At 42.8% G+C, this 26012-nt stretch overlaps 1 protein-coding gene across 1 annotated transcript; it reads left to right on the forward strand.

Moving 5' to 3' along the window:
- Nucleotides 1-8576: 8576 nt before the first annotated feature.
- Nucleotides 8577-18391, forward strand: LOC311145479 (protein CLN8-like). Its single transcript, XM_084181723.1, has 3 exons — nt 8577-8675; nt 9287-10040; nt 15649-18391. The coding sequence occupies exons 2-3, from the start codon at nt 9486-9488 to the stop codon at nt 15961-15963; spliced, it is 870 nt and encodes a 289-aa protein (XP_084037849.1). The 5' UTR covers nt 8577-8675; nt 9287-9485; the 3' UTR covers nt 15964-18391.
- Nucleotides 18392-26012: the final 7621 nt, after the last annotated feature.

Here is a 26012-nt window from a genome sequence, read left to right on the forward strand (position 1 = left end):
GAGGATGGGAACAGGGGTCAGGGGTGAGGGGCGTCTCCCCCCTCAGACTTCCCCTCAACTAGACTCTCCTTTAACTAGCCTTTTTCTAGACTATCTACTGTACACTTCCCTCCTTTATCTGTCTCCTCATGACTTCACTGTCATCATCTTCTGAGTTCATCTCCACTCCTCGCTAAGTACGATATCGCAGAACCCCCCTCATCCATTACCAAATATGTATTAGTAAATATATATCTAAGAATTGGTTCATCATTGGTTTATCTTCTCCTTGGTTTTCCCATTATTATTATTTTTTGTTAGTTTAATAGTGTTACATGACGGAATACACAACTCCAAAAGCTCTCATTGAATCATCCTGGAATGGTATATCTGTATTTTTCAAAATTTCCAAAGTGCAGCTTTGAAACCTACCAGCAACTAGAGAGAATACAAACCCGGTTACAAATTGATGACTCCATGAAACCCCTGCAATTATCCTACTTTTGTTTCCAATTGTGTTCATAAGCTAACAAACACACAAAATGATTCAAGTGAACCTATTTGAAAGTGCGGTGCTTGAAATACCTCAACTGTGCATACCACACTGTAGCTTCTGACCAAGGGGCAGGTCATCCTTGTCTGAAATGTCTGTTTTGTGAAGTCACAGTAAGCTCTGGTTTGGTCAATGTTGTCAATGTTGGAAAATGCAGCTTTCTACCAAGTCAGGTAGAGGTCAAAGGTTCAAGTGAGCCTCATGGTAGAACATTTTATTTAAAGATTTCTGAATCAAGCTCATTACCTTTCTCCATTCCAGACTATCCCCTAGAGTTCCCGATACTGTTGACATTTCACATGTAACGACATTTACTTGAAGCAGACAACATGCACATTTTTTAAGAAGATAATTTCATTGCAGTGGGGGAAAAAATGCTGTGGAAGGTTTGCATAGAATAATGCACTTTTGCACTTCTTATAATTCTCTGTATTTCAAAGGGAAATGTACAAAGTTCACAACAGTATTGTTGTATTTGGATTGCAAGGGACTAAATTAATATTCTTAATCACATGGTTGATTTTTCACCTCGTCTCTCCATCCCTTCCTACATATCATGTTGCATCAAAATAGTACTTTTGTCATTTTTTCAAACATCTATCCCTTCCCCTAGCTGTCAACCCAGTAATAACAGTTTCTAAACAAACAACACTCAAACACACAGAAGTGACATAGTTTCATTGATTAGAACACAGCTTGAACAGTCTTGGAGACCATTTTCTTTTGTTGATTATCTACCAGACACGTGCAGTGTGTGACTGTTTCACGTTATTACCTTGTAACGGTTACTCCAAAAGGTAAATACCAAATCAAATCAAATTTGATTTGCCACATGCGCCGAATACAACAAGTGTAGACATTACAGTGAAATGCTTACTTACAACCCCTTAACCAACAATGCAGTTTTTAAGAAAATATGTTAAGTAAAAAATAGATAAGTAAAAAATAAATAAAAAATAATAATTAAAGAGCAGCAGTAAAATAAAATAACAGTAGGGAGGCTATATACAGGGGGTACCGGTACAGAGTCAATGTGCGGGGGCAATGGTTAGTCGAGGTAATTGAGGTAATATGTACATGTGGGTAGAGTTAAAGTGACTATGCGTAAATAATAAACAGAGTAGCAGCAGCGTAAAAGAGAGGGTTGGGGTGGGGTGGGGTGGCAATACAAATAGTCTGGGTAGCCATGATTAGCTGTTCAGGAGTCTTATGGCTTGGGGGTATAAACTGTTAAGAAGCCTTTTGGACCTAGACTTGGCGCTCCGGTACCGCTTGCTGTGCGGTAGCAGAGAGAGTAGTCTATGACTAGGGTGGCTGGAGTATTTGATAATATTTAGGGCCTTCCTCTGACACCGCCTGGTATAGAGGTCCTGAATGGCAGGAAGCTTGGCCCCAGTGATGTACTGGGCCGTACGCACTACCCTCTGTAGTGCCTTGCGGTCGGAGGCCGAGCAGTTGCCATACCAGGCGGTGAGGCAACCAGTCAGGATGCTCTCGATGGTGCAGCTGTAGAACTTTTTGAGGATCCATGCCAAATATTTTCAGTCTCCTGAGGGGGAATAGGCTTTGTTGGTGCCCTCTTCACGACTGTCTTGGTGTGTTTGGACCATGGTAGTTTGTTGGTGATGTGGACACAAGGAACCTGAAGCTCTCAACCTGTTCCACTACAGCCCCGTCGATGGGAATAGGGGCGTGCTCAGTCCTCTTTTTTTTCCTGTAGTCCACAATCATCTCCTTTGTCTTCATCACGTTGAGGGAGAGGTTGTTATCCTGGCACCACACGGCCAGGTCTCTGACCTCCTCCCTATAGGCTGTCTCATCATTGTCTGTGATCAGGCCTACCACTGTTGTGTCATCTGCAAACTTAATGATGTTGTTGGAGTCGTGCCTGGCCATGCAGTCATGGGTGAACAGGGAGTACAGGAGGGACTGAGCACGCACCCCTGAGGGGCCCCCATGTTGAGGATCAGCATGGCAGATGTGTTGTTACCTACCGTTACCACTTGGGGGCGGCCCTTTTGGAGTAACCATTACAAGGTAATAATGTGAAACAGTCCCAGAGTGAAGAGATATGAGGGAAGAAATGTATCCAGCAATTTGATTTAGTGACTAATGCTTTTTGATCCCCGGCTGATAGCAAAGACATGGCAAATGTGAAGTTGGAGAGACTGAGTTGTTGAGGATGGTACTGTAGGGAATATGAGTCAATGTTACACTGGGGTTATTTTCCCCTCACTCAGCTCAGACTTGCAATCCAGGGGCCTAATATGATACTGTGATGTAGAAGTGGAGGGGACTGTAGGGTCCCTGGTTAATAATGGCAGTGACCAGGGTTTGGATCAGTTCCCATAAGAGGCTAGAGGAGTTCTGAAAAGCCTTGGGACTGGAGTTGTTGGGGTGAGGGATGAGGTGTGTTGATTTGAGGGGCTCTCTGTCTGATACTGTGCACGGTAGTGGAGACTAAAAACGTCATTACTCATGATGACAGGCTATCACATACTTGAAAAACTCTGAAACCCCTCTGCTGCTATAGGATATGGTAAAAGTCATATTACACCGATAGCCACAAGGCTGTGTCAGCATTGCCAGTCTCATTGTCGTTGAGTTATCTAATGTTACCAAGACATCAGTCATCAGGACAGGCTGATTCTGCTGCAGACTGATGTCTATTTGAGGTTGTTTAACTAATATACCTTTATTGGTTATATTTTGGGGTTATGAACCAAGTCAATGGTGTTGCTTTTTACTCCGTCGATCCAGTACTGGTTAAACAATCAATGCAACACTTACAGTAGCACTCTCTTATCTAATTGATACAATTCAAGTGTAAATTATCTATTTTTGTGACTGAGAAAATTATGATTGTTTAGATTTGCTAATAGGCTGCCTACGCCTGTCTTCTATTGTAACTGGTGCAGAGAGAGAGAGAGAGAGAGAGAGAGAGAGAGAGAGAGAGAGAGAGAGAGAGAGAGAGAGAGAGAGAGAGAGAGAGAGAGAGAGAGAGAGAGAGAGAGAGAGAGAGAGAGAGAGAGAGAGAGAGAGAGAGAGAGAGAGAGAGAGAGAGAGAGAGAGAGAGAGAGAGAGAGACAGAGACAGAGACAGAGAGGGATTCGTTATATTGCAGTCAGAGTACTGTAATGTACCTTTCAGCAGACTGGAGTCCCTTTGTGTCCTGTTTGTATTGGAGGAACGGTCTTGTTTCGGCACTTTGCTGACGGCTTCAGAAACATGGAGTGACTGGAGGGTCACCGCGCCTCCAAGTCCACTCGCCTATAGCTCCGCAGAGACATAACCCAACTGTCACCCCCTTAGTGTCCTCCAGTCACAGTGTCCCCCAGTCACCCCCAGTCACAGTGTGGCTCAGCAGGGACTCTGACACACACGCACACGTGAACACACACACACGCACACGTGTACACACACACATACTGTTATCTCTGTCATCCTAAAAGATAATGTTTTGATAGCCTTGTCCTGGGGGTCAGTTCAATTATAGAAGTTTGGAAACAACACAAATCAGATGGACATTATGACTTGTATTGCAGCATATCACAGTTGGTTGCAGGATACAGAAAAGGGTTGGATTTCCTTTCAAAATCATATCATTTAATCTTTACCTCATATTTGAATCAGTTATCTTTCTCTTCCATGGCTTAATTTTGTATAGTGACAAGTTAGCGAGTGTGAATGTAGAAACATTCCTTTCCATTGTAAGTGAAGGTCTAGCTTCTGTCTGCATAAATCTATCTGAGGGATGTGATGTCATATCGTTGGAGGGAGGGAACCAACCTAGCCAAAATTACAGTGCTGCAGCTGTAGTGCACCATTGTCTGTCCCGTAGGAAGCCAGGATCTCTGTTGGCAGGTTAGCGATGTTCCCCTGCTGTTCCTACAGTTGTACGCAGACAGACGTGCAACAGTGGCAGAGAAAGACTCACACTGACACATGCTGACCTAGGGGAGGCTGGGGTCTCTGCTTTGAAGTCTAACTGCTGTTGTTCTATCATGCTGCGAGGCTGTTCTGTAGTTATAGAATCTGACAGTGGTGGTGGGCTTTTCTCATATACTGCAGTATGTGGTGACAGAGAAAAGGGCGCTTACGTAAGTGTCATCCCTTAAAGGTCCTTGGAAAGATCAACCAGACAGCCTCAAAGGCCATTGGAAGCAAAAGTGCTGATGATTGTACTCTACTGCCTCTACTGTTGAGGATGACAGGGTAAAGTACATGGTGATCACAGCACTGTATGGATTATATAGATCCGGTTTGGCTCCATATCAGCCCTGGCATCCCTGGAGGATACACACTCTGACATGAGCTCTGCTTCTTTTACAGTGTGTCGCTGAAATGACAGAGGTGTGTGTGTGTGTACTTATATGCAAATTCATCAGGGTTGGTGTGTGTGCGTGCAAGAGTGTGCGTTTGCTTCTATGAGTCTCTTGTTTGCTTTGATGGGACAGCTACTCTACTTTGGTGTTTCCTCCTCCACTCTACAGTACCATTTCCAGTTGGATTCCATCCAGACAACCCTCAATGCTCATAGAACCATTATGAATGGTGACATGGCCTAAGGTATGACAAGTAGCTCAGGCAGCGAGCTAGCAACTCACATTGAAAGCTCAAATTCAATCTAAACACAATGGCTTTAGCAGCATATTCATGCATAGCTTAGATTTTTTCAATAGTTTTTATGTCTGTGTGATGAGTGTTTGAAAGATTGAGGAAATGAAAAGTTGAATACAAAAATGTACAAGAAGGATCGGAGGAGTTATAGTGGATGTTCAGTATTGAAAAGCAGGCTGCATATTTTTTACTACCATTCCATTTATGAGAATAATTATTTCTGTACTCTGCATTTTAATTACTCATTACAGAGTTACATTTTATACATTCCACTACCAGTGCCATTTATAGAATAACAAATTGTGCCATATTCTAAAATCGTATTCTCAATCCTGCCACAGACAACCATTGGTTCTCTACTGTTGGTTAACCTTAGACCAGATCTATTTAGGGTAAGCTCCCTCTCTGAGCCCGGTCCACTGTTACAAAACTGTAACCAATGGGTTGTATTTCTCTTTATCTGGCTACATTTGCTATACTTGATCACTTGTAAGTATAACAGTACCAATTCAGTCCATTAGATGGCCCCCAAGTTCTTTTTTCGGTTATTAATGTATCATTATTTTTAACATGGGATTTATAATATTGTTTCCCCTTGATTTGTTACGCCATATCCTTTCCATGCCCACATATTGTTTCCACTGCATGTCCAAATGTGTAACCCTTGCAGAACACACACAACCAAACAGATCCAGTCTATCAGCTATAACCAGCCAAACAATGCAACCGTTGTGTTCTTCCAGGCTTTAATGTCTATGGGACATTGTGTTAGCTGGTTTGGTTGAGGGTATAAAATGGCTGCTCATTGGGCATGAATTCAGAGGGAAACAAAGTATCTGGTAAATGTGGCATGTAGTTTGTTTTACATTTTATTTTATTTTGTCATCTTCATTTTGACTTCAGATAAAACCGTCTGAAACTGATACCACAGATAAAAGTAGTATTTTGTTTAGCTTCATTCTAATGAAGGCAGCAGAAAAATAACTGCCATATTCTTTAAGAAAATGTGGAACCCCCACCTACTGTAGTTTGCCTCTCTCCCCAACATGATGTATCAGTGTCTAGGACAGTTCCTCTTCATCGATGGCCACACTACTTGTTTGGCCTTGTTTTGTCTATCTGCTTTGGGACCCTAGTATTTATGAGGGGTCTTTTTTTTGCCACATTGTGGAGAAAATACGAAGATGACACACTGATACACCACTTCCTGGATCTCGGAATGTGAAATGACTAGACAAATTCAAAAGGTAGTTGTTTAGCTAAAAACTATTTTCATCTCTTGTATATCATATCTATAGTGAGGATGAATATAATGCCAAATATTCTTTATTTGTAAAGAAATATATATATATATATAATAAATATATTAATATATGATATATGCCTCATTGAAACATTTTTTTTGGGCTTTTACTCGTGTTTTGTTATCAATTTGTTCCTTTGTTGGGGTTATTTTGAAAAGCTGTTATGATAGCATGCAAAATACTGATACTGAATGTATGATTAGTTTATTCATAGTCTTTTTGTATTGACACTGTTACATTGATATGTGTATTTATTCACCTGTTTAGAAAAGATGCATTTATATATGTTTTATATGTTAAAATGTTTACTGATTTTGTCATTGTTATTATTTTTAAATCTCTGTTATTTTAAACACATCACAACTGTATTTCTGTATTTTACTAAATTTTTTGGAAATGAACACTTTGAAGATTTTGCCTCTTAAAAGTAGTTTAATCATTGCTGATATCATCTGATGTAAATACTTCTGCAATTACATTTTTTGATGAAAAACATTTAAAAGTTTGAGAGGGACTGGGTGGTGTCTCATTATTTGCTTTTCTTCACTCCATGTAAACTAGTAAGTAGGCTACTGCATGCAGTGTAATTCAATAATTCACTAATTACTGAACTATATGATAACAATATTTTGTCAAAGGCTGGATAACTTAAACCTCAAAACGTTGCAGATGAGATGCCACCACATAAATTAGGGATTAATAACATTATGTTCTCAGGGCCAATAGAAACACAGTAATACACTTGCCTGAGTAGTGTTGACCAATAGGAGAGCATGGAAACTCATAGGGCGGGATTTCCTGTTTTCTTGCCAGCGACCAAATTGATCCCAGTGTCTGCACTACAGGTGGAGATGGGGGATATGCCATTGCAGATTAGGAGACAGCAGCTGGCAATGAATTATTGGGTCAACCTACAGGGACATGGGGTGTCTCATCCTGCGAAAGGGATTTTACAGGCATGCTGGGAACATGAGCGAAGACAGAATATGAGCTTTGGGTGGGTGGGTAATACCCAGACGAAGGAGATGGGACTGTATGGAAGGGAGTTTAGTCCAACGGTAGCTATTCCTGTAAATCCACCATGGCTACTCCTGCCTCCAGTAGTTGATCTAGAAGTGTTGGAGAGACTACAGAAAGATAGGGAGGGTGTTGATCCATCTGATTTGTTTAAGAGATGTCTGGATACTGTGTATCAGGATTTTTTGTGGCCATTTACACAGATGGTTCAAAAGATCAAAGGACAGGACGTACTGGGTCAGCATATGTAGTGCAGGAATGTGGGGTGGAAGTCAGGAAATGTATTACAGATCATCTGGCTGTATATACGGCGGAGGTTATGGCCATACTGTTGGCCCTGCAGTGTTGTGGAGGAAGTCAAGCTGGACAGAGTAGTTATTTACTCTGATTCATATGCAGTGTTGAGGGGTCTCCAGTCCTTTAGCTCACGTAGCAGACAAGACCTGCTTTATGAGGTGCTACAAACCCATGGCAGGATTAGACAGATGGGTATACAGATAAGATTTACTTGGTCCCAGCCCATGTGGGGGTGGAGGTGAACGAGGCAGTTGATGTACTGGCTAAACAAGCACTTAGTAGTGGGGATGTTGATGTTATAGTTTCAATGAGCAAGGCAGAGGCAAAAAGCCTGATATGGACAGTGATGGTTCAGAGATGGCAGGAGCAGTGGAATAGAGATACTAAGGGCAGGCATTTATTTCAAGTACAGACGAAAGTCGGGGAGGGGAGGACGGCAGGAAGGGACAGAAGAGAGGAGGCTATTTTTACTACAGTATTGCTACAGTATGGGCAGTATCAGAGAGAAAGAGAAAGGCTGAGATCTAGTATGAGGGAGAAGGCGATACAGGAAATTAGTTTAAAGAGTATATTGAGTAGAACGTCATTAGATATAGTCTCAAATATTTTGTTATCTTTTTTAAGAGCAACGGGGCTCCCTATCGCTGGCCCACACACCAGTACAGTAGGTGGCAGTAATGCACCATAACATTGGATGCCAACCGCCGATAAACCCCACCAAAGAAGAAGCAGAAGCAGAAGAAGAAGCAGAAGAAGAAGAAGAAGAAGAAGAAGAAGAAGAAGAAGAAGCAGAAGCAGAACAAATTCATAACAAATTCATAACAAGCCCGTTGCTGATCGGATGGAATATCTTCTTTGATTTCACAGTCCAACAAACTGATGTTTGCCAAGAATGAACGAATAAGGTAAGTAATTATTCTTGCTACAATGGCGATGAGTAGGCATATATGTTGGCTAGTTAGCTCGTTAGCCAAAGCCACAAACAGTCGTTTGTTTGTTTTGTGTCAGGACATTCTGTTCTGTTACAGATGAGAAACAGCATGCAATAATGTTGCAGCAAAGGTATCGCAATTGTGCCTGAGTGGACATTTTTTACAGTGTAAACAATGGTGCAATGTTTCAGATTTTAGTAAACTGGCCTCTGTTTTTCTCTGCCATGTATCAACGTATCTAGCTGATTTAGCCACGTTGTTGCATTTATCAGATTGAATTTCACTTGACACACCATGGTCAGACGATTTTCCTCGGGGAAAAAAGGTGCCCGATATCTTATGTTATCGTCTGTCAAACGAAAGAAGGTGTGAAGTCACTCACTTCTCCTTTCTTGTGCCTCTGTGTTATTTCAAACAGACAGAAGTTAACACACCGACATCACTTATCTTGGGTCAACAATAACTGATCATGTTTTTGGCTAGGTATAGAGGGTAATGTTTAAACGCCATCTAGCAGATGTTGACATGTCATAACTATTTTATGAACATTGACCAATGTGTTTTGGCTTTCATTCCTTTTGCAGGGTGGTTGGCTTTAATTCCTGTCTGTTTTCCATGAGTTTGTCTACAACTCCAGCACCTGCGGAAAGTACCTGGATGTGCCTATGTTCTTCAGCTTTTGTGGTTGATGACTAACCAGTAACTAGTCCTTTCAATGATCACCGGGTCACTCAACTCTGAGACCTCCCAACAGACATCATCCATCCACTCACACAAACTAACATGACCTCCGAGCAGGCCAGCACCCTGCATGCATTCAAGGGCCCCGGCGACCCCAGTCCGGGCTACTTCTCCTGGGGCCTTCGCTTCCAGGTCATCGGCCTGGGTTTTGCCTTCTACACGGCCGTGTTCCTCCTCTCCCACCTGGTGTCCACGGCTCTCTCTCAGACCTACCGCTCTCTGCTGGCTAAGGAGAAGGTGTTCTGGAACCTGGCGGCCACACGGGCTGCGTTCGGCCTCCAGAGCATGGTGGCGGGCCTACGGGCGCTGACCGAGGACTCGGCCATGTCCAGGGACAGGGTCAGAGGTCAGGAGGACTGGTCTTGGTTCACTGTGCTCACCGCCACAGGCTTCTTTCTGTTTGAGAATGTGGCGCTGCATGCCTCCAGTGTGGTGTTCAGGTCCTTCGACCTCCCCCTGGCTGCCCATCATTTCTTTGCCCTGTCAGGGTTCGCTGGGGCGGTGGTCTGGGACTCACTAGGACATTACCTGCCCATGGTCACTCTGCTGCTGGAGATGAGCACACCCTTCACCTGCATCTCCTGGATGTTACTAAAGGTAAAGGAGTGTTTGTGTCTGTCTGGTGCCTTTCATCATATTCTCTATAAAGTATGTTTCTGTTTTGTAGTTGTTGATTGACTCCATTTGTGACACTGTACTGTTTTTTTATTTAACCTTTATTTAACCAGGTATGCCAGTTGAGGACAAGTTCTCATTTACAACTGCGACCTGGCCAAGATAAAGCAAAGCAGTGCAATAAAAACAACAACAACACAGAGTTACATACAGTGAGGGGAAAAAAGTATTTTATCCCCTGCTGATTTTGTACGTTTGCCCACTGACAAAGAAATGATCAGTCTATAACTTTAATGGTAGGTTTATTTGAACAGTGAGAGAGAGAATAACAACAAAACAATCCAGAAAAACGCATGTCAAAAATGTTATAAATTGACTTGCATGTTAATGAGGGAAATAAGTATTTGACCCCCTCTCAATCAGAAGGATTTCTGGTTCCCAGGTGTCTTTTATACAGGTAACGAGCTGAGATTAGGAGCACACTCTTAAAGGGAGTGCTCCTAATCTCATCTTGTTACCTGTATAAAAGACACCTGTCCACAGAAGCAATCAATCAATCAGATTCCAAACTCTCCACCATGGCCAAGACCAAAGAGCTCTCCAAGGATGTCAGGGACAAGATTGTAGACCTACACAAGGCTGGAATGGGCTACAAGACCATCGCCAAGCAGCTTGGTGAGAAGGTGACAACAGTTGGTGCGATTATTCGCAAATGGAAGAAACACAAAATAACTGTCAATCTCCTTCGGCCTGGGGCTCCATGCAAGATCTCACCTCGTGGAGTTGCAATGATCATGAGAACGGTGAGGAATCAGCCCAGAACTACACGGGAGGATCTTGTTAATGATCTCACGGCAGCTGGGACCATAGTCACCAAGAAAACAATTGGTAACACACTACGCCGTGAAGGACTGAAATCCTGCAGTGCCCGCAAGGTCCCCCTGCTCAAGAAGCCACGTATACAGGCCGTCTGAAGTTTGCCAATGAACATCTGAATGATTCAGAGGAGAACTGGGTGAAAGTGTTGTGGTCGGATGAGACCAAAATCGAGCTCTTTGGCATCAACTCAACTCGCCGTGTTTGGAGGAGGAGGAATGCTGCCTATGACCCCAAGAACACCATCCCCACCGTCAAACATGGAGGTGGAAACATTATGCTTTGGGGGTGTTTTTCTGCTAAGGGGACAGGACAACTTCACCGCATCAAAGGGACGATGGACGGGGCCATGTACCGTCAAATCTTGGGTGAGAACCTCCTTCCCTCAGCCAGGGCATTGAAAATTGGTCGTGGATGGGTATTCCAGCATGACAATGACCCAAAACACACGGCCAAGGCAACAAAGGAGTGGCTCAAGAAGAAGCACATTAAGGTCCTGGAGTGGCCTAGCCAGTCTCCAGACCTTAATCCCATAGAAAATCTGTGGAGGGAGCTGAAGGTTTGAGTTGGGTTTTGCCACCAAGTACTAAGTCATGTTTTGCAGAGGGGTCAAATACTTATTTCCCTCATTAAAATGCAAATCAATTTATAACATTTTTGACATGCGTTTTTCTGGATTTTCTTGTTGTTATTCTGTCTCTCACTGTTCAAATAAACCTACCATTAAAATTATAGACTGATCATGTCTTTGTCAGTGGGAAAACGTACAAAATCAGCAGGGGATCAAATACTTTTTTCCCTCACTGTATGGAATAAACAAAATGTACAGTCAATAACACAATAGAAAATCTATATACATGTGTGCAAATGTTGTAAGTTATGGAGGTAAGGAAATAAATAGGCCATGGTGCAAAATAATTACAATTTAGTATTAACACTGGAGTGATAGATGTGCAGAAGATGATGTGCAAATAGAGATACTGGGGTGCAAATGAGCAAAATAAATAACAATATGGGTATGAGGTAGTTGGGTGGGCTAATTACAGATGAGCTGTGTACAGGTGCAGTGATCGGTAAGCTGCTGTGACAACTGATGCTTAATGTTAGTGAGGGAGATAAGTGTCTCCAGCTTCAGAGGTTTTTGCAGTTCGTTCTAGTCATTTGCAGCAGAGAACTGGAAGGAATGGCGGCCAAAGGAGGTGTTGGCTTTGGGAATGACCAGTGAGATATACCTGCTGGAATGCATACTACGGGTGGGTGTTGCTATGGTGACCAATGAGCTAAGATAAGGCGGGGATTTGCCTAGAAGTGATTTATAGATGACCTGGAGCCAGTGGGTTTAGCGACAAATATGTAGTGAGGGCCAGCCAACGAGAGCATACATGTCACAATGGTGGGTTGTATATTGGGCTTTGGTGACAAAACGGATGGCACTGTGATAGACTACATCCAATTTGCTGAGTAGAGTGTTGGAGGCTATTTTGTAAATGACATCGCCGAAGTCAAGGATCGGTAGGATAGTCAGTTTTACGAGGGCATGTTTAGCAGCATGAGTGAAGGAGGCTTTGTTGCGAAATAGGAAGCCGATTCTAGATTTAATTTTGGATTGGAGATGCTTAATGTGAGTCTGGAAGGAGAGTTTACGGTCTAACCAGACACCTAGGTATTTGTAGTTGTCCACATATTCTAAGTCAGACCCGCCGAGAGTAGTGATTCTAGTCGGGCGGGCGGGTGCAAGCAGCGTTCGATTGAAGAGCATGCATTTACTTTTACTAGTGTTTAAGAGCAGTTGGAGGCCACGGAAGGAGTGTTGTATGGCATTGAAGCTCGTTTGGAGGTTTGTTAACAGTGTCCAATGAAGGGCCAGATGTATACAAAATGGTGTCGTCTGCGTAGAGGTGGATCTGAGAGTCACCAGCAGCAAGAGCGACATCGTTTAATATAAACAGAGAATAGAGTCAGCCCGAGAATTGAACCCTGTGGCACCCCCATAGGGACTGCCAGAGGTCCAGACAACAGGCCCTCCGATTTGACACATTGAACTCTATCTGAGAAGTAGTTGGTGAACCAGTCGAGGTAGTCATTTGAGACATTTGACAATTTCGGCGGCTAATTTTTTGAAAGAAAGGGTCCAGATTGTCTAGCCCAGCTGATTTGTAGGGGTCCAGATTTTGCAGCTCTTTCAGGACATCAGCTGTCTGAATTTGGGTGAAGAAGAAGGGGGGGGGGGGCATGGGCAAGTTGCAGCGGAGGGTGCAGAGCTGGTGGCCGGGGTAGGGGTAGCCAGGTGGAAAGCATGGCCAGCCGTAGCAAAATGCTTATTGAAATTCTCGATTATCGTAGATTTATCTGTGGTGACAGTTTCCTCGCCTCAGTGCAGTGGGCAGCTGGGAGGAGGTGCTCTTATTCTCCATGGACTTTACAGTGTCCCAAAACTTTTTGGAGTTAGTGCAACAGGATGCACATTTCAGTTTGAAAAAGCTAGCCTTTGCTTTCCTAACTGATTGTGTATATTGGTTCCTGACTTACCTGAAAAGTTGTATATTGCGTGGGCTGTTCGATGCTAATGCAGTACGCCACAGGATATTTTTGTGCTGGTCAAGGGCAGTCAAGTCTGGGGTGAACCAGGGGCTATATCTGTTCTTAGTTCTGAATTTTTTGAGTGGGGCATGCTTATTTAAGATGGAGAGGAAAGACTTTTGAAGAACATCCAGGCATCCTCTACTGACAGAATGAGGTCAATATCCATCCAGGATACTTATTATCATAGCTTATTCATTTTTTTATAGTTCAGTTGTTTTACTGGCGGACTAGACATAGAAAGCACAGATGGATTTCAGTTCCCCTTTTCTGTTTACATACTCGACACTGAGACCAGCACCTTGACATGATTTGCAACGGTGATAAATGTACAGATGGCCATTCTGAGAAAGGGGAATTTCTAAGGAGAAATAGACCCAAGTCACATGAGATTTCACATGTCACTTTTGTTCTATTTCCCAAGATGTTTTACAGTGCCTTCAGAAAGTATTCACAAAGTGGGATTAAAATGGATTTAATTGTCACTTTTGGTCAACGATCTACACAAAATACTCAACTGGCGACAGGGGTCAGCCCGCAGGCACCCGGCCCGCTACAAGGAGTCGTTGCTAGAGCGCGATGAGCCAAGGAAAGCCCTCACTGGCCAAACCCTCTCCTAACCCGGACGACGCTGGGCCAATTGTGGGCCGTCCTATGGGACACCCGGCCACGGCCGGTTGTGGAACAGCCCGGGATTGAACCTGGGTCTGTAGTAACGCCTTTATCACTGCGATGCAGTGCCTTAGACCGCTGCGCCCCTCGGGAGGCCCTCAAGACGATTTTAAGTCAAAATTATAACTAGGCCACTCAGGAACATTCAATATCATCTTGGTAAGCAACTCCAGTGTAGATTTGGCCTTGTGTTTTAGGTTATTGTCCTGCTGAAAGGTGAATTCGTCTCCGTGTCTTTTGGAAAGCAGATTGAACCAGGTTTTCCTCTAAGATTTTGCCTGTGCTTAGCTTTATTCTGTTTCTTTTTATCCTAAAAAAACTCCCTAGTCCTTGCCGATGACAAGCATACCCATAACAGGATGCAGCTACCACCATGCTTGAAAATATGAAGAGTGGTACTCTGTGATGTTGGATTTGACCCAAACAAAACACTGTATGAAAAAAAAAAAAAAAGTATGAAAAATGTATGCACTCACCAACTAAGTCGCTCTGGATAAGAGCGTCTGCTAAATTAATATGTAAATGTATTCAGGAGAAAAAGTTAATTTCTTTGCCACATTTTTTGCAGTATTACTTAAGTGCCTTGTTGCAAACAGGATGCATGTTTTATATTTCTATTCAGTACAGGCTTCACTCTTTTCACTCTGTCATTTAGGTTAGTATTGTGGACAAACTACAAAGTTGTTGATCCATCCTCAGTTCTCTCATATCACAACTATTAAACTCTGTAACTGTTTTAAAATCACCATTGGCCTCATGGTGAAATCCCTGAGCAGTTTCCTTCCTCTCTGGCAACTGAGTTAGGAAGGACACCTGTATATTTGTAGTAACTGGGTTTATTGATACACCATCCAAAGCCTAATTAATAACTTCACCATGCTCAAAGGGATATATTCAGTGTCAGATTTTGTATTTATTTTATTTTTACACAGTTACCAATAGCTGCCCTTCTTTGCGAGGCTTTGGAAAACCTTCCTGGTCTTTGTGATTTGAATCTGTGCTTGAAATTCACTACTCAATTGAGGGACCTTACAGATAATTGTATGTGTGGGGTCAGAGATGGGGTAGTCATTCCAAAATCAATGTTAACTACTATTATTGAACACAGAATGAGTAAATGCTACTTATTATGTGACTTGTGAAGCACATTTTTACTCCTGAACTTATTTAGGCTTGCCATAACAAAGGTGTTGTATACTTATTGACTCAAGACATTTCATTTTTTATTAATTTAGAAAATGTTCCACAAACAAAATTAGACTTTTACATTATGGGGTATTGTGTCAGATCAGTGACACAATCTCAATTTACAAAATGTAGAAAAGGTAAAGAGGTGTGAATACTTTCTGAAGGCGCTGTACATTGTTATAGATGACGAGGACCCCAAACACTGTGACAGTCTTTATCCCCTGCCCAATCAGTACATTTCCTTCACTAAGTATCCCTCTTCTCTCCCCTCCAGGCTGGCTGGGCGAGGACCCTCTTCTGGAAGGCCAACCAGTGGGTGATGATCCACATGTTCCACTGCCGCATGGTGCTCACGTACTACATGTGGTGGGTGAGCTGGAGCCACTGGGGGGAGATGAACATGTACGTTGCCCTGCCTCAGCGCATCCTCTTCTATACCGGCCTGGCCCTGCTCACAGTGATCATCAACCCCATCTGGACACACAAGAAGACCATGCAGCTCCTCAACCCTGTCGACTGGAACTTCAGCAACAAGCCGCCGTCCAACGGCCCAAGTGGGGAGCAGGAGGAAAAACCTCATGCGAGATAAACGAGCCAAGAACTGTCAGCCTGTTTGGAGAGTTATGGGGCTCTTTTACTATGCTTGTAAAGGAGATTCATTTCTCACGAACTCTTTAGCTTTTAGTGCTTGAGGTTTTTTGAAGATTAAGTTGAACTAAACTAGTGTGTTTTAAAGGTTCTCAGTACAGGTTTTAGGTCTGCTGTGTCTCTACAAGATGTGGATGAAAGGGCTCTTGGTCTTTGGAAGAAATGTTATATTTACATTTACGTCATTTAGCAGATGCTCTTATCCAGAGCGACTTACAGTTAGTGAGTGCATACATTATTGTTATTTTCATGTATTAATTTTTTTCATACCCCCCTCGTGGGAATCGAACCCACAACCCTGGCGTTGCAAACGCCATGCTCTACCAACTGAGCTACATCCCCTGCCGGCCATTCCCTCCCCTACCCTAGACGACGCTGGGCCAATTGTGCGCCGCCCCATGGGTCTCCCGGTCGCGGCCGGCTACGACAGAGCCTGGATTCGAACCAGGATCTCTAGTGGCACAGCTAGCACTGCGATGCAGTGCCTTAGACCACTGCGCCACTCGGGAGATAATAAGTCATCTTAATAAGTCATCATTATAAGTCATCTTACAGTTTTATAGTCTTTGCCTGACCCCTATGCCTTTGGTTAAAATTTGCTGTTTTGGTTAGTGTTGTTTTATTGCGAGGGAGTGCAGACGAACAGGGAGAAAGGTATATTATTGTTCTGTTTACTCTGTTCAGCTTCCAGCAGCAAGGTGTGAATGTGTTAGTTGGGGTGTTGGCTGGTTTGAAGTGCCCTGAGGCACCAGTGGTGTTTGCATTTACTGGTACAGTGTGTGTGGTCACTCAACCACTATGTGCTGAGCACAGACAGGTCCATGAGGCAGCAGATTTACTTGCCGAGAAGAAACACAGTGACAGACTGGGTCATTGGATCTGGCAGATGAGGAAAGTCTCACAGCTTTCAAAGGTCATTGGAAGGCAAGCAACTTTTTTCTGTATCATAAAAAAAATGCTTCCTGACTTGTTTGAGATTAGACCGTAATGTGTGCCGGTAGTGTTGCATGCTCTAATTGAATCTTTATCAATTCTTCTCATCTTGAAGAAATGGTTCCTGTGCTCCGTGGCTGTCAGAGTAGTATCTTTGATAGTGGGGTTGACTTGACTCACGTAGACTCTAATACTAAGACAGTGGATGGACGCTAACGGAGCTGTGAGAAGCATTGCTGTTTTCAAAGGATGCACCGTAGGGAGTAGACTAATAACAAGCACCACCGTGCAGGCCAAACAGACGGGCATGTCGCTTCCCTTTGTAATGGAACTACTCTCTCTACCACTGATCTGCCTGAAAACGAAGTTAGGGGATCATTCTTTACAGTCTCCTTTATGTTACGTATCTCACTGGACCTTCTGTATGCCTGCAAATTAGTCTTGAGTGGACAATTAAATCAGGTTCATTCAAGAGTCACGTGAGATGGAGTGAGTGAGTTTGAACCCTTATCCTGGTCATTTGTGTACAAAGATGTATTTCATGAATATTCTCATGGAAAATTCAGTCCTGCAGTCTAGCATTGAGTTCTTTGGAGTCAACTCGCCCACATTGAACTGCATCCAGACCGCCTTACTGTATTTCACAAAGGCTCTCTTGACTAAATGTACAAATGGAGAGGCATGGAAAACATAGAAATAGAATAAGAATCTCAATGGTTGGAACAATTGTATTTATGACACCAAGGCCTTTTGGTTGGTTTAAACAAGTTTTAATATGCATAGGTTCATGTTATGTCCAATTCCATTAAAATGTATTGCATTAGAAATTTTTATACAAATCAGTATTACATTACAGTCCCAGATCCTAGAACTCAGGCTGTTGGTTATACATAATAAGGGATGACACAAGTCATTTACATGGGAAAACCTCAACAACATCATGACAGTATTTTAGCATTCTTAATAGCTGATGTCAGACTCAGAGGGTAAAGCCCACACTGAGGAAAAGGGGCCATAGGCATCTTCTCTTATGTTTAGTTTTCTTTTATATTTTTTATTACAATATTATTTTATTCAAATTGTTGCAGGACTGAGGGCCTTTATAGACATAATTAACCTAAACTTTACTAGTTTTACTAATATTTTGAATTCGGGTTGTATTATTACAGTTATGAATTAAAAAAGTATTGCTGTTCGGTCAAAACTTTTGACAGTGGCACTCATAACACCATGGTGATACAAGTAATGTGGCATTGGTCACCTTTAATGGGAAGATGACTACTTATCAAGGGTGACAAGTCATTGTGGCACAGTTCCATTTGTTTCTCTAGTCCTTTCCCCTAGGTCCTAGCCTATGGCCTAGCCCTTCTGTGTTCTTTATGGTTTCTAGACATGATGTATGTGTGTGTGTGTGTGTGTATATGTATATATATATATATATATATATATATATATATATATATATATATATATATATATATATATATATATATATATATATATATATCATGTTTTTCCCCCAATTATTTTCTACTTCAGTTTCAACTATTGAAACTTTTCTGAACTTAAATTGGCACAGTGTTGGATTTCCTTACTTAAATATATTTTACATTTCTTCTCAAGAAACCATTATGTTATGCACACTGACACATGGGTACTGTCAGACTGTCTGTCACAAATTATTAACTATAACATGAAATGCCAATAAAACATTTTAACACCAGCAGTATCTTGTAGTTTAGTAGAAAATGTATTTTATTTCTGCCTAAACCTCTCACCTACAAACACCTCGTTATATCATGCAACATTACATTTACATTTACGTCATTTAGCAGACGCTCTTATCCAGAGCGACTTACAAATTGGTGCATTCACCTTATAGCCAGTGGGATAACCACTTTACAATGTTTTTTTTTTCTTTCTTTGGGGTGGGGTAAGGGGGAGTAGAAGGATTACTTTATCCTATCCCAGGTATTCCTTCAAGAGGTGGGGTTTCAAGTGTCTCCGGAAGGTGGTGAGTGACTCCGCTGTCCTGGCGTCGTGAGGGAGCTTGTTCCACCATTGGGGTGCCAGAGCAGCGAACAGTTTTGACTGGGCTGAGCGGGAACTGTGCTTCAGCAGAGGTAGGGGGGCCAGCAGGCCAGAGGTGGATGAACGCAATGCCCTCGTTTGGGTGTAGGGACTGATCAGAGCCTGAAGGTACGGAGGTGCCGTTCCCCTCACAGCTCCGTAGGCAAGCACCATGATCTTGTAGCAGATGCAAGCTTCAACTGGAAGCCAGTGGAGTGTGCGGAGGAGCGGGGTGACGTGAGAGAACTTGGGAAGGTTGAACACCAGACGGGCTGCGGCATTCTGGATGATTTGTAGGGGTTTAATGGCACAGGCAGCGAGCCCAGCCAACAGCGAGTTGCAGTAATCCAGACGGGAGTTGACAAGTGCCTGGATTAGGACCTGTGTAAAGCAGGGTCGTACTCTCCGAATGTTGTAGAGCATGAACCTCAGGATTGGGTCACCGCCTTGATGTTAGCGGAGAACAACAGGGTGTTGTCCAGGGTCACGCCAAGGCTCTTCACACTCTGGGAAGAGGACACAACGGAGTTGTCAACCGTGATGGCGAGATCATGGAACGGGCAGTCCTTCCCCGGGAGGAAGAGCAGCTCCGTTTTGCCGAGGTTCAATTTGAGGTGGTGATCCGTCATCCACACTGATATGTCTGCCAGACATGCAGAGATGCGATTCGCCACCTGGTTATCAGAAGGGGGAAAGGAGAAGATTAGTTGTGTAATATATAAATCAAACATGGTGTAGGTCAGCGAGAGGTGTGCTTTACCAAGGTAGACAGAGATGCTGGAAGTAGCTGTTTATTTTAAATTGTGTAGGAGCTAAAGTCTACGATTGCATAAAAATCTGTCGTCACTTTGTCTCCTCCTATTCATAAAAACAGGAAATACTTGGGAGGTTAAAAAACGATATGGTGGAAGCTCATTAGGCTGGCTTTCACTGTCTGTTCGATCAGAGCAATGAAGGAGAGGACACGAGGAGATTACCGATTTTGTTAACGAAAAAAAACCATTATGTAACATAATTGCTACACTGATTTCTCTATGCTCTTCTTATTGGCATTGCCCCACTCACTGTGGAACAACACAACAACAAGATCACCTTCAGGGAACTCTAATACTTTTTTGTAATTACATCTTTCTTTCACATAATGACCAGTATAATTGTATGAAAAAAACAATGTTTTGAGAAATCCTCAATCAAAAATGTATAGTTATGAACAAGTTTTAAGTTTTGCATAACATGTCCTATATTCGAACTCTCAATTTGATCATACAGGTATGTTTTCAAAATGGAATCCAATGCAATGAAGAAGAGGACAGTAGAGGAAGACATGATGTAACACACTTGCTGCATTCTTCTGTTACTGGATTAACCAGAATAATACTAACTTTCTGGAGGAAGCAACTGATTGCTCCCTGCTCTTCTTATTGCTGCTGATACTGCTGATACTGTTGATACTGCACTCCATCTCTTCTTGACATTTGAGTACCTGTCCTTTTCATTTTGCTGAAACACTTCTGTGTTTCCTGCCACCATCTCCTCTATCTTCTCCAGCAGTTCAACCCTGTTCTCATTGATGAGAACATGATACCTGTTTCCACATTTCTCAACAAGCCACTGGAGGGCCTTCCCTTCACTCTCAATGTGCTGCTCAATGGTTGTGTCTCCCAGCCGGGCTCCATGAGTGAACAGCACTATAGTTTGACTTCAGACTCTCTCACTGAGAAGATCCAGGTGTTCCTCTACTACTCTTTTGTGTTCCTCAATTAATGAAGAATCCACTGCTATGACCAGAAGGAGAGTGTGGGGTCCTGGAGGACACAGAGACACACTGAGCACAATCTCCTGTTTAACCAGCTCAGGCGTCTTCTCTACAGGGAAATTCTTCAACCAGCCTGGAGTGTTGACCACAGTAACCTGCCTCCCTGCTACTTCTAGTCATCGTCAGGTCAAACTCTGCCCAGGAAGATGTTTCCTGCTGAACTCTTCATGCTATATCTATTTCCTAGAAGCACTATCCTCAGCTCTGAGAGATGGAGAGAGTCACCTGTCATAGAGAGAGATATTTCCACTCTGTAAAGGAGTTTATTATACATAGAATGTAAATTGTAGACATTGTTATGTGTTTGTTTGCCATTTAGGTCATCTCTACCTAAATGGCATTTTATTGTCTGTATATCTTCCCCTCTCTCTTTTCTTGTGCTGCTTAACATTTGTACCTTCACAGTCTGCTCTACCGTGTCACACTCAAAACAAAAAGTACATTTTTCAGGAGTGGTCTACCCATTCATTATGTAGTGATATGAGGGAGTGTAATTCTGTTAATCTCTAGTTGTGTGTGCACAAACAACCAAGTCTGATTTCCTCATTACACTCAGATCTTGTTTGATAAGTGAGGGGCAATAACAACAAAAACCATCCTGCATTATGACACTCGGTCTGCTCTCTTTCACAAAACCTGCATTTTGCATGATTTTGCAGACTCTCAAAAAGCTACTGGTGAGCAGCTTTTACTCGTACCTGCAACTATGCAGGTTAGTGTGTTGCATCACTGTAGTTGGTGTTTACTGCACTGCAACACAGTTGAATAATCAAAATGCCCTAAACAGAGACTGACAGAAACTCACCCATTCTGTTTCTGCACCTTCATCAGTCCCTGTTTTGCTCTCTCTTCTTTCTTTCTCTTTTCTGTATTCTCCAGTATCTCTCTCTTTATCTCATAATGTCCTCTGTTTCCTGTCACCATCTTCTCCAGGAGCTCTGTGACCTGAGTGACATCACCCTTGTTCTCATTGTTGAGGACATGATACTTCTTTCCACATTTCTCAACAAGCCACTTGAGGTCCTCCTCTTCACTCTCAATATGCTGCTAAATGGTTGTGTCTTGCAGACAGTCCCCATAGGTGAACAGCAGTATAGTGTGACTCCAGACTCTCTCACTGAGGAGCTCCAGTTGTCTTCTACTGACGTTCTGAATTCCTCAGTGAATGAAGCATCTAACCGTATGACGAGGAGGAGAGTTTGGGCTCCTGGAGGACACAGGACACACTGAGCATCATTTCCTGTTTAAGAAGCTCAGGAGTGTTCTTTACAGGGAAATTCTTCCACCAGCCTGGAGTGTCGACCACAGTGACCTGCCTCTCTGCTACTTCTCCCTGTCTCTTCACAGTGACCTGCCTCTCTGCTACTTCTCCCTGTCTCTTCACAGTGACCTGCCTCTCTGCTACTTCTCCCTGTCTCTTCACAGTGACCTGCCTCTCTGCTACTTCTCCCTGTCTCTTCACAGTGACCTACCTCTCTGCTACTTCTCCCTGTCTCTTCACAGTGACCTGCCTCTCTGCTACTTCTCCCTGTCTCTTCACAGTGACCTGCCTCTCTGCTACTTCTCCCTGTCTCTTCACAGTGACCTGCCTCTCTGCTACTTCTCCCTGTCTCTTCACAGTGACCTGCCTCTCTGCTACTTATCCCTGTCTCTTCACAGTGACCTGCCTCTCTGCTACTTCTCCCTGTCTCTTCACAGTGACCTGCCTCTCTGCTACTTCTCCCTGTCTCTTCACAGTGACCTGCCTCTCTGCTACTTCTCCCTGTCTCTTCACACACTGAGTAGTCGTTGTCAAACTCCTCACTGCCCAGGATGGTGTTTCCTGCTGAACTCTTCCCACTATATCTATTTCGTAGAAGCACAATCCTCAGCTCTGAGAGAGCGAGAGAGAGAAAGAGAGATTTTTAGAGTTTAAATCACTTGTGGAAAACCATTGATTTCAAAGTTAAATAAACCATACAACTGTATGTACAAGGACTACTTTTAACAATTTACATTGCATTTATTTTACAAAAACACGTTTACTGACAGAACTGTGCAGATGCAAAGTTTCGTAGCAGAATTTCGGTAAACAGATATCTCTTGCTTAAATATGGGGATGTTTTTACTATGCTAATTAGATTGACATGTGTCAATCGAATGTAGGGTGTTTTAATCTCAGCATGACCAGTGAGACTATCCACTTGAAGCATGATGCTGTGCACAATGAATTTAATGCAATATGTAATGTTATCCATGAGATGGTGCTATAGGATTAGATGAATGCTCAAGGCCTCTTGAATGATCTCAGTGATGGGTGCTCACTCATTCCAGGCAACTCTAGGGGTCCAATATGGATGATGGATTAATTTGTGGTATTTTGCTGATGTAAGGGGAGCTGTCTATGACCTCATTTAATGTATTACAGATTTTGGATTATTGGTTTATGGAGAGGCTTGGCACTCGGGGAAATCACATTTTTGTCTAGACTAGATGGACATCAGCATGGAGTTAATAAATTGTTGGGAACAGGTCCTAATCCAGGCACTTGTCATCTCCCGTCTGGATTACTGCAACTCGCTGTTGGCTGGGCTCCCTGCCTGTGCCATTAAACCCCTACAACTCATCCAGAATGCCGCAGCCCGTCTGGTGTTCAACCTTCCCAAGTTCTCTCACGTCACCCCGCTCCTTCGCACACTACACTGGCTTCCAGTTGAAGCTCGCATCTGCTACAAGACCATGGTGCTTGCCTACGGAGCTGTGAGGGGAACGGCACCTCCGTACCTTCAGGCTCTGATCAGTCCCTACACCCAAACGAGGGCATTGCGTTCATCCACCTCTGGCCTGCTGGCTCCCCCACCTCTGCTGAAGCACAGTTCCCGCTCAGCCCAGTCAAAACTGTTCGCTGCTCTGGCACCCCAATGGTGGAACAAGCTCCCTCACGACGCCAGGACAGCGGAGTCACTCACCACCTTCCGGAGACACTTGAAACCCCACCTCTTGAAGGAATACCTGGGATAGGATAAAGTAATCCTTCTACTCCCCCTTAAACATTGTAAAGTGGTTATCCCACTGGCTATAAAGTGAATGCACCAATTTGTAAGTCGCTCTGGATAAGAGCGTCTGCTAAATGACGTAAATGTAATGTAAATGGGAATTGTTTATTAATTCAAACAAGAATAAATACTTTTGACTTCAATGCAATGTTGACTCTGTGAACTTACCATAGACCTATAGAATTCACGCATGTGTGAAGAAATCAACAAATGAGTATGTATGTTTGTGTGTGTGTGTGTGTGCGTGTGTGTAGTACCTCAACTTCAAGTTTGACGTGGCAAAGTCAGTTTATGATTAGACTGTAAAGTTGGAATACTTCACACTGATAGGGACATGAAATAATATACACCAATAGTGGATAGTGGATCATTTGAAAGACAGTTTGTAAGTATGAGATTTGTATGCTTCTCTACATCCACACTGATGAAGGACTGATGCCCAGCTGGGGGAGCCGCCTAACTGATCACGTGGTACACACTGGAGCGCATGTACTTCTGCTGCGTTCATAACCAAGTAGCAAGGTGGTAGAGGTCATCATGTGGAAGAAGTCGTAGCTCAGTGACGATAGACGAGTTTTCCACTAGTAATTACGAATTGGAGGGGCATTTAAGTGGTAAATACCACCTTCCCACTTGGTTATCAACGCATTATAAATCCGAGGAGGACCTCAGGAATGTGATTGAGGGCCTCTTGAGCCAATTAAGGCTTCGCACCGCATCTCCACCAATGACTGAGAAGGAGGCGAGGTCTTGGATGGAGTCAGATTGCATTGGGAAAAGTTTGGTTAATTTCAGTAGATAAAAAACGAAAAAGGGACAATTAATTTATAGGAGCAAAATAAGTTCATCCTCAATGTTTGACAGGGATTTGTTTGCACATATTTACTGTGGAACTAGGAGAAATAACGATATTCATCAGGATTCGAAATATGGTGAGTTCTAGGTGTTGTGGAAAATATTCCCGAATTTCAAGAATGTTTGAAAGTGGAATGTCATTTTTATGATTTACAATACAGTAAATAACCAGTACATTATGTTCAGCTGTATTTGGACGGTATGCAGCGAGTGGAAGACATCTAACTTAGATGTTTTCTCTGCAAACAAAGTGAGTGGTCGTTCGTCCGGTTGCGCTGTTATAACGTGGCGAGTTGTCTTTGCCAGCATGTAACGTTATCGGTTTGTCAATTCAGAGGCGGGTGTCTCATAATAATGTATCCTTGTGGGTTCTATTAGTTCGGCTACTATTGTAAACCTTTATGCTTGGAAACATGCAAGGACAATACAAATGAATGTATAATTGTATCTTTCTCATGCACACAGTCTTTAGTCTCTCACGGATTTCAATGTACGAAATTGGCAGGAACGTGGTTGTCACACCAATGACAAACTTGTGATGAATTGCTAGATGTTGTGTACAAACTCAATGCCGAAAGTTATGGTGCCCCTCTGTTCATTTTCAAGGGTACATGTGCATTATATTAAGATAGATTGCATAGTATCAAGTGCAACCTAAATGTAATTATGATTTTTATCCACTCCTGACCAAGACAATTAAGACTTGACAATATAAACAATACTTTCCATCAGAGTTATCACAGGTTCACTGTTTATTACTGAGTATAAACTAGTCTATAAACTAATAAACCAGGCTACTAATTATAAACTCTTTGTGAATCATAAAGTAGTTTTCTGTAGCAGTACTGTATAATACATTACCCTTTAGATTCTGATTAAGTCTAGTTTATAGATTTTTAGACTAGTCCAAAATAGTATTGGAATTCTTGAAAGATCACCAAATATAGCCAAACGTTGTACAGTGTATCATGAAGTTTGATTAAAACAGTGACTTCTTCTTTAGAAAGTGTTCCAGAGCACTCACCCCCTAACTCCATTTCAACAAATTCACTTAGTCATGTATAGCATTCCTCAATAAAGCAAGTGCATGACTCCAATTAACTGAAACTTTCTTTGGTAACACTTGTATTAATCAGAAAAGTCTAATTTTAATCAATCTGTTTGGCCAAGTTGTTAGAGTAGCCTGCCACCACGTCCGATCAAACAGTATTCCAGGAATCTATGCGCCTCGGGCCAGGCTGCTAAAAGATGGTTTAGATACGGTGAGCGCTTTGATCTGCT

Source organism: Coregonus lavaretus (genome assembly GCF_964263955.1).
Source record: "Coregonus lavaretus genome assembly, chromosome: 18".
NCBI lineage: Eukaryota > Metazoa > Chordata > Actinopteri > Salmoniformes > Salmonidae > Coregonus > Coregonus lavaretus.